At 38.9% G+C, this 9,454-nt stretch overlaps 1 protein-coding gene across 4 annotated transcripts; it reads left to right on the forward strand.

Annotated features, from left to right (window-relative positions):
• The first annotated feature begins 3,064 nt into the window (after positions 1–3,064).
• LOC122075554 (AP2-like ethylene-responsive transcription factor AIL1) lies at positions 3,065–8,157 on the forward strand. 4 transcript variants are annotated; one of them, XM_042640621.1, is made up of 9 exons: positions 3,065–3,136; positions 3,928–4,507; positions 4,628–4,710; positions 4,884–4,892; positions 5,081–5,169; positions 5,319–5,392; positions 5,602–5,652; positions 5,792–5,868; positions 7,303–8,157. In XM_042640621.1, exons 2-9 carry the CDS (start codon positions 3,948–3,950, stop codon positions 7,923–7,925), a joined length of 1,566 nt encoding a protein of 521 aa, XP_042496555.1. In that variant the 5' UTR covers positions 3,065–3,136; positions 3,928–3,947; the 3' UTR covers positions 7,926–8,157. The 4 variants fall into 4 exon arrangements, with proteins under 4 accessions (XP_042496555.1, XP_042496552.1, XP_042496554.1 ...); XM_042640618.1 differs by lacking the exon at positions 3,065–3,136 and adding an exon at positions 3,214–3,587; XM_042640620.1 differs by lacking the exon at positions 3,065–3,136 and adding an exon at positions 3,483–3,615.
• The last annotated feature ends 1,297 nt before the right edge of the window (positions 8,158–9,454 follow it).

Genomic DNA, 9,454 nt, shown 5'->3' on the forward strand with positions numbered 1-9,454 from the left:
GTAAATGTTGAGGATGATTAGATGTCAATAATGGAAGACCAAAAGTAAACTAGAACAAAAATGAAAATATCATGAGGGTTAGTAAAGAACTCCTAACACGATCTTGCAGTACCAATGGGTTTGTAGAATGTGAGAGAATAGCTTTCCATCTTCCTTCCTTGAAACCATTGATGCTCTCCACGCACTAAAAGGCTCTCAGGATTCGACTTTTAAGTCTTTCCTGCATTGGGTTGCCAATGGAAGAGCCTAAAATACAGATTAATCCAAAAGAAAAAAATTTGTACAACAGAGAATATGAATCAGTTTTCCTCGCTTCTATGAAGACAAACCCATTCAGATTTTGGGCTAAGATTTCTAATATTTAAGGGTGGATTAAGGTTGGAAAAAACTGATCCTGGATCAAGGTCGGGCTGGGCTTGGGTTGAGGTCTAGGCCCAACCCAATCTGGATTTTAACCCTGATTTTAAGATAAGGGTTTTCTTTGTAATTTTAACTTTTCTTTCTCACCCGCTCTATTGGTGCTTCTTTGTTTTATTTCTTTAATGCATAGAACACAAAATGACAAAAAGAGGGGCAATCATGGTTAACCTAATCCTAGCAAAAATCAGGTCCAATAAGGGGCAACCCAGCCTACCAAAGTCAATTAGGACTATATTGGGTTGGCATAAACCGGACAAGGTTGGACCCAGGCATGAAGCCCGACAAGATTGGATTGGGCTTAGGTTGAATTTTAAAGACCTAGGATTGGACTAGGTTTAGAAAAAAAAAAAAAAAACACCAACCCAACTCTATCATGTTCACACCTAAGGCTTTGTTTGGTTGCAAGGGAATTTAAATGGAAAGGAAGTGAAATTATCATACTTAAAGGAGAAATATATGTAATCATTACCCTATGTGACTATATCATTACTTTAAATCATTCCATATTTAGTTATAAAATTTCACTTTACTTTACATCCAAAACTCTTTACTATAATATGTAAAATAAAAATTACATGTAAAATGTATCATTACCCAATATGGTTAAAAAAATCAAGTAGTTTATACAATCACATTGAATCACATAGGATAATGATCATAAATATTCATTTTTTAAGTATAAAAATTTCACTTCTCTTCCTTTTAAATTTGCCTTGCAAACAAACGAAGCCTAAGTGGATATTTATCAAATTGATCTCGATCAATACCAATCCGATTCAGACAATTTCATTGATACTGATCTTGATCCGATTTTTAAAACCATGAGCGCAGAGATTGATGAGTGTTCAACTCTACTTAGCGCCAACTCTCTCTCTCTCTCTCTCTCTCTCTCTCTCTCTAAGTTGTAACAATAAGTGGGCTCATTACATCACTTGTGGGTCGTTGTCTGACCCGTTGTGGGTCTTGCACCAAAAAATATATAAAAAGGTACAAATGGGGAGAAGAATTCTAGCTTTCCAAGTCTTGAAGTGTCTTGAAGTCTCAAGTTATCACTATAGTTGCTCTGTGGCAGGTTACAGGAGCTTGAAATTTTGTAGTCTGATGTGAATCGGTCGTATCAAGTCTGGTGATTCAAACAATAATGGTTCAAACCCATGACTCTGGTGGGATCCACCACTGCCGTCACCCGCCGTAGTCCATAACCAATGAACCAAAGCTAAAAGAACCCAAGCCCACTACATCTTTAAATATGGTCATGACCATAGCAATCTCATCCTCACCCACCCAAGTGGGTGGGCAGTTTAAAGCTCTACTAATATGATGGACGAGAAGTCCACTCCCATGAAGCCGATGATGAAATAAAGCATATTCCCATAGAGTGATTCTCAGTGCAACAATTCTAAGAGCTCTTCACTGATTTCATCATTTTAAAACAAACAGGGAAGAGGTTTTGTGCACGATCATATACAGAGTCTTGGATGAGAGGGTATAATCATGCATAAAGCCTTTTGTAAAATAAAAATAAAATTTTAAAATCTCTTTTAGTTTTACCTTGTTTCGTCTTTCATAAGTGAAACCCATGACTTTTTTTATGTTGCCCATGACCTTCCTGATGTTGCTTCGTTCTCTCTTTTCCGCAATACTTAACACTAGTTTTATTCTTCCTTGGAAGAACAGGGATACAACAAGATAAAAGACTTGAACTTAAGACCTCCTAGAGCCTACATCAAATTAGCTAAGTTCCAAGCTTCCAACAAATTGCTGTGGCAAGTATTTTATAAGGGCTTTGTTTTGCTTACTACATTTTTCAACTTTAGAAGTCAGTTCACGATGTTCCTTCATTTACTGCCATATAAATAAGTTTGTTCTATCAATTTAAGATTAGTGGAAAGGAACATTACCTAGTCATCCCCCCTCCCCCCCCCCCCCCCAATGAGGGAGCTCATATGACCATGAACATAGGGTGGGTTTTTTGGGTTTCACAAGGATGGGGGCATCATTTTGCCACCCTCTGTATCTGAATACAAGGGTTGCCGGACTAAGAAACGTTCATTTTCCATTGCTATTATTCATATTGAATTATACACCTATGTCAGGGAGCATAGTCTATGTCAACACTCCCATATGTCTAATATCTCTCATCCTATGTAAAAGACATCTTTGTCATCTAGTAAGGATATGAGAGAAAGAATGTGTGTGTGCAAGGGGTCTTAAATCTCTTGATCATTAATGCAAACAAGTATGAAAATCATTTGCGATAAGATGGTAAGATGCAGTGAACATCAAACGACTAGGATGCATGACCAGATCCTCCCAGCCACTGAATACTCGTTGTACCTATCCACTCGCTATAGACAATTTGAATTCCACAAACACACCCCAGCCTTCGCTATTGGATTCTTGTGAGAAGTTGTTTTGCAAGGGATAATCTTTCATCAACGCCTGATATAAAAAGGTCTGAATCCAAGAAAAGGAGTTAGATAGAGGTGGTGGACCACATCGTATCCCCTAATCCTTATTTCCGTAAATGGGTCGGCCAAGCGAATTTAAAACGTTAGCAAACCGTTCAGTCTCTCTCATAGTCATAGTCTCTCATTTGCTTCCATTTATTAATAGAGAAGGGAAGGGATTGACTTAAAAAAATTTCTTTCTCAGCAGCTCTTTTCCAACTCTGCAACCCTGCAAAGACTGATGTAATAACAACAACACAGTCGAGGTGAGCAGGAACAAATTTCGAGGTTCATTACAAGAAGGTTTTGGAGAAAAAAATGAAACATGAGAATCCAATTTTTCTATCATTTGCAGAGGTTAAAAAAAGAAAAAGGAAAAAGGCAAAACTAGATTTTATGATAAATGAAGGTTTCATCTTTTAATGGGTTTTTCGATTTCCGTTCTCTAACCTACTAGATAAAACAGAAACTGGGCTTTGAAATTTGAGCTCAAAAACTAACACGAGAGATAGAGTATTCTTGTGGGTTATTAGTAAAATATGAGTAATTGGTTGGGGTTTTCTCTGACTCCACACCTGAGCATCGATGAAGGTTTTGGTGGAGGTGGAGGTGGAGATGGAGATGGAGGTTACTCTTCTTCTCATATGTCGGTCATGCCCTTGCGTTCTGATGGCTCTCTTTGTGTCTTGGATGCTTTCAGGCGTTCTAATGGCGGAGGTACTATGAAGGCCTACAAGTAGAATCTGTTAGGCTCTGCTCTGTACTTATCTCTCTCTCTCTCTTCCATGAGATATACTTTTCCTGTCTTGGGTGACCCTATTTCCCTCCTCGCCCCTTTCAGTGTCCATTTCTCTCAAAAGCTTCATCTTCATATTTTCAGTTCTCTTGTCTTAGTTTTATTGGGTAGATTTGGATTGAATAGTTCCTTACAACTCTTTATTTTCTTGTTCTTGTTTGAGATGTTTCATTAGTAGCTTCTTCTTCTGCTTGTGATTGTTAGCTATTTATGATTTGAGATATCCTGCTAAACCTGTTTCTTGGTATGGGTTTTTCATAGATTGGAGATACGCGAACAGCATGGCTACTGCAACTAATCCTGATCGAGAAGGACCAAAGCTTGAAGACTTCTTGGGCGGTTACTCCAACTCTACTCAAGAAAACAACAATGTCTATTTTCCTCAAAGGGAGGAGAATCTCAACAATGGCTGTGGAATCAACATGAACGTACCTCCAACCTACAACACCAATGGCGAGAGAGAGGATTTTTCAAACCCATCTGCATTAATCCCATCCTTCCATTACCATGATAACTCTCAAGCCTTAATCCCTTCTGTTCCCCTTCACGTTCCTCTTGAGAATGCAACTTCAATTTCTGGGTTTAAGTCATGGTTACGCCAAACACCATTTTCAGGTGATAAACCCTCGTCTGAAGCAAACAACCACAATTTTGAATCACTCTCGCTCTCTGTAAGCCCTGGCTCTGAGTCTGGGACTGCCATAGCTGCCGGACCTTCGTCTTCTGGTGGCTCTGAGAGCCGGAAACGCCCTATTAGCAAAGCTCTCACCCGGGAACCAGTTCCACGTAAATCAATCGATACATTTGGACAAAGAACTTCTCAGTATCGTGGCGTCACTAGGTTCGCTGCTCTGTCTCTCTGTGGATTTTCTTCCTTTTGGGAGTGGTGATGGGGGTGGGTTCTTCCCCTCCATTGAGAAAAATCCAAATTATATTTTAATTAATTAATATAAAACAACAGGCATCGATGGACTGGGAGATACGAGGCTCATCTATGGGATAACAGTTGCAGGAAGGAAGGACAGACAAGGAAAGGAAGGCAAGGTGAGAGGAACTAAGAATCTAGCTCTATATCTCTGTTTCTTTCCTTTTCCGCCATTTTAAATGTTTGAGCTGAGCATATCAGTGTTTACGTGAAAGAATATACTAACAGCTCTGTTTCTTCGTTTCTGCTGGGCTGTTATTACTGGTTGTTCATTGCTTCCACATTCGAGCAGTTTACCTTGGTAAGTAGTAAAAGCTTCCATTTCCATTTCCATTTCCATTTCCATTTCCATGTCTATTCATTTCTTCATCTTACTTTATCAGAGAAAGATCAAGTAAAATGAAGAAATGAACATTGGGTGGTGTGCATTGTTTATTTATTAATGCTGCTATTTTATTTTATTTTTTCTTATAATTTTGACTTGTCTAGGTGGGTATGATAAGGAGGAAAAAGCAGCTAGAGCTTATGACTTGGCTGCACTGAAGTACTGGGGACCTACTACTCATATTAATTTTTCGGTAAGGGGTTTCTGTGGTCACCCCCCCCCCCCCCTCTTCCAACCCATCATTTTCATTCTTGTTGCAAAACTGGAAACTCAACTTTGAGACTTGTTCCAGCCATTTATATGTAATGTAACTCAGCTTTGCTACTTTGTTTTCAAACTCAGTTGAGCACTTATGAGACAGAGCTTGAAGAGATGAAGAACATGACCAGGCAGGAATTTGTTGCCAGCTTAAGAAGGTCCTTTTCTTTTCTTTTCCTCTCTCTTTGGGAAGATGACAATAAAAGTCAAATTTTGATCTGGGTGGTGCTTTAAAGTTGAGAGGTTATGTTTCATAGAATATTATCTCTGTACCACACTTAAAAAAGTGTATAATTGGGAACTGCAAAGTATATGGCAAACAGTAATTAGATTTCCATTTCACTTATTTGTCGTTGTATTTACTCAGGAAAAGCAGTGGATTCTCTAGAGGAGCTTCTGTGTACAGAGGGGTGACCAGGTCTTGTCAGAATACCTTTATTGTTAAAGACTCCATTATTTACTGCTCTTCAGCTTTTCATTATATGCAGAATTATGTGACATGTAGATATGCATTTCCCTTTCATCTAATTCTTAAGCTTGTGACTTAACTTTGACAGACATCATCAACATGGAAGGTGGCAAGCAAGAATAGGAAGGGTTGCAGGAAACAAGGACTTGTACCTTGGAACATTCAGTGAGTCTCTGAGCTTCATCTTCATGTTTTTTTTTCTTTCTTCTTTATCTTTATCTTGTTTTCTTTTTCTTCTCACTTAAATTTATTAAGACAGTGATGGACTGGGAATTTTAGATGTTTGTCTTACTAAACAATCTCAATTTTTTTACTACCAAATTAGAGTTTGAGACCCTGAATACAAGCCAATGTTGCCTTGAGGTATTAAGTTGTGATGAAGTTCAAATTGGTGATATTGGTTGGTCCAATATAGAAAACATTTGCTTTTATCGGTTATGGATAAATCCCCATTAATGAGTTCTGAAACATTCTTTTGGGAGGTGGGTTATAATTTTAGTTGTTATATTGAGAGAAATACTTGGAAACACTTTGATCATTCTGGAGTTATTGAAGACAGAAGTGAGTTTTATAGATTCCTGTCAATTGTAGACTTAATAGGATGATTTAAAACTCCTCTTTGATGGGTTTTATAGATATTATATTGAAGTATAGAGATCAATGGTAAATCATGCTGTGGAATAAATAAATTAAATACAAGAGACTATGCCAAACAGTAACTCAAATTCTTAGTATCAATCCATCCAAATATGAATCAAAATCAGTAGTTATGCACTTGTGGTAGCCTTTCTGATTTGACACCACCGTAGTATGTATTAAAATGGGCAGTGTTAATGTGACATTGGCTTTTTATGACCTATGTCTGTATTATGTGAGCAGTCCTTCAAAAGTTGGGGTATTAAGGTCAAAAAACTTGAAGGGCCCAACCAAAACACATATTTAGTTGTTGGACAGTTTCCCATATTCATTCTTTTTTGTGGTCGAAAGTTTCCCATATTCAGTGAATGATTTGTTCATGGGGCTGTTTATAAAGCTAACACAGGAGTCTATCTCGGTAAGTTAATTGAAGACAGGAATAAAACTATAATAGTATTGAGATCCTAGGTTCCGCTGGTGACTTTGGTTGAATTGGTCATGGTTGTTGGAATATGGGTTTTTGGAGTCTGATCTTTTGATGAGTGTATGGGACTTTTGTTTTCTGATATGCATAGCAAGGTACTGAGTTTATATATAATTCTGTTTCATAAAAGGTGGATTATTCTTGCGGGTGTTTGGATGAGTTCCTGTACTCTTTAAGAAAAAAAAAAGGGGGGGGGGGATATAAAAAAAAATCCTAGGCTACCATAATTGCTCGATTTAAGGTGGAAAATGGAGAAGGTTTCAGTATTAGCCCAGGTGTATTACTGATGAGGTGAGCTCATCGTAAATCAGCTCAATGAATAAATGATCATTTCATCAGAGCCATCCCTATTGGAAACTGGGAAGTTGCATAATCCAACCGGGGTTGAAGGGAATTCTAGAGAACTGTGGGCGCTTGTTTCCTTTTGTATTTGCCATTATCTTCATCAGTGATCTTCAATTTATTATTTTGCTGATCAGGCACTCAAGAGGAAGCTGCGGAGGCCTATGACATCGCAGCAATCAAGTTCCGAGGGACGAGTGCTGTGACAAACTTTGACATTGGCAAGTACGATGTTAAGCGGATTTGCTCTAGCAGCACTCTCATTGCTGGTGATCTTGCCAAACGCTCCCCAAGGGAATCCACTGTGATTGTTCCTGAAGATAATAGCTCCTCTGCAAACTCGCTGGCACCACCTCAATCCCATCTTGCCATTACGAATGGTGAGTCCTCGGATGAGTTGGTGGATGATGTGATATGGACCACCAACAGCTCAGAGGTACAACAGCAACAGAACCTTAATAACACTGTGTCACTGGGACCTTCAATGAGCAATCCAGGTTCTTCGAACCTGCAAAGCTCAAAGCAGTCTTCTGCATCACATAATGAGTATGGAGTAGGAGGGGGAGAATTGTCCCAAGCATTCTTCTCATTGCATGCTCCTAAATATGAGGATGGCAACAATGGTGATGGTGATGGTGGTGGTGGAGACAACATTGTGAGCAACAGCGGGGGAGGAAATGTGGACTGGATGGCAGCGAGCAGGCCAATGAATCTGTCAACAGTTCATCAGCTTCCACTGTTCGCATTGTGGAATGAATGAGGAGTGGAGGAGATTGAAAGAAATCAAGAGGTTGTAGCAGTGAGTAGGGGGAGATTCATAGGAGGATGAGACTGAGGAGCTAGTTAGCTTAGGCATCAAGAAATGGTATACTCGGAACACAGTTTTTTCTGCAGAGTTCATATTTTACTGTGTACATGAAACTCAAAAACTCCTGATCTAGTTCTAACCATCCTTATTTCTAATCTTTAATCTGAAAATTTGTTTCCTTAAATAAGCATTTCACTTTGCCTTTACGCAAGAACCTAGGATCCGGGAATTGTGAGGCTTGGTATGCTGGGTGAGTTTTTATGAACCAACGAGTCAGAATCGGATCATCTATTCCGGTTGAATTGGATGGGAAGTGGGTTCAATTCCGACCCAGCCGATTCCCTTTGATTCTTCTACGTTTTCAACCGATTCTGGCAGATTTGGATTTCTCGATTTTTATTTTTTCTTGGATTAACCTAGGATAGGAATTGGTCAAATTTAGATTCTGATTCTAACAAATTCATACTTGATTTCTAGGGTTTTGTGACTGAATTGGACGTCGATTCCGTTTTGAGTATATGTCACTTCTATCTGCATAAAAGGCTGAATTTGGTGGATCACGATTGGCCGGCCGATTCATACTTGGTTTTTAGGGTTCAGCTGCTGAGTTGGACTCGAATCACGATTGGCCGGCCGGTTCATACTTGGTTTTTAGGATTCACCTGCTGAATTGGACTCGATTTGAGTCTATTTCAACTATGATCACAATAAAAAGATCAAGAGTTCAACTCTCCTTGGAAGATCCATCGAGATATATATGTATATATATATATATATATATATAAAATGAAGAAAGAATGCTATTTGGTCGTATAACAATTGCACCAGAGCTTAGGCCAATGGGAGTGCATGCACAAAGCATTCAATCAGAAGGGAGTAAGAGTGTCTAGTGTCTTGTGTCTGGGTGTAGAGGGTACAATCAGATAGTGTTCTTTTCCCTTATATATAAACATTGGAAAATGTCTCTTTGAACAACCTATCTACGTCTTTTAATAAATTAAAAAAATTGGCGGCCTTTCTTAAGCTTCCTTCTTGATTCTGCAACTCTTCTCTTTGTGTCCATCCGAAGGGTAGCACCCTTCTATCTAATCAGCTATTTCATGAGCATGAGCCTTTAATTTATAGTAGGTGTTGACAACTCACGCCCATTAGAGTTGAGGGGCACGCCAAACTCCTTCACTGTGACAAGTTGGCGATAGAACCAGCTATGAAATCAATCAACAATGTGACCCGCCCTGAAGGCATCTATCAACCAGCCTATCTCAAGGTTGTTTTTACAATCATTAAAAGACGTAGATATAGATTCAACCGAAAATTAAAGGAGAATTAAAGATACAACCAACCATCTATCTTGCCTCAGGCCAACGCCTGAAGCGTTCAACTCAGTTACTACTGCTATAGATTCAACTGAAAATTAAAGATGAAACCCCACTTTGTGATTCTACGAGTTATATGTGCAGAGGAATTCTTGAATGTCAGCT

This window comes from Macadamia integrifolia, chromosome 4 (assembly GCF_013358625.1).
Source record: "Macadamia integrifolia cultivar HAES 741 chromosome 4, SCU_Mint_v3, whole genome shotgun sequence".
In the NCBI taxonomy this organism is placed as follows: Eukaryota; Viridiplantae; Streptophyta; class Magnoliopsida; order Proteales; family Proteaceae; genus Macadamia; species Macadamia integrifolia.

Bases quoted from the DNA above. Each gene is read 5' to 3' on its own strand.
- LOC122075554 (XM_042640618.1), top strand. From the start codon at position 3,410: ATGAGTAATTGGTTGGGGTTTTCTCTGACTCCACACCTGAGCATCGAT. The intron at 5,393-5,601 runs GTCCTTTTCTTT...GTATTTACTCAG, and splicing joins TTTGTTGCCAGCTTAAGAAG to GAAAAGCAGTGGATTCTCTA. The intron at 5,869-7,302 runs GTGAGTCTCTGA...TTTGCTGATCAG, and splicing joins CTTGTACCTTGGAACATTCA to GCACTCAAGAGGAAGCTGCG.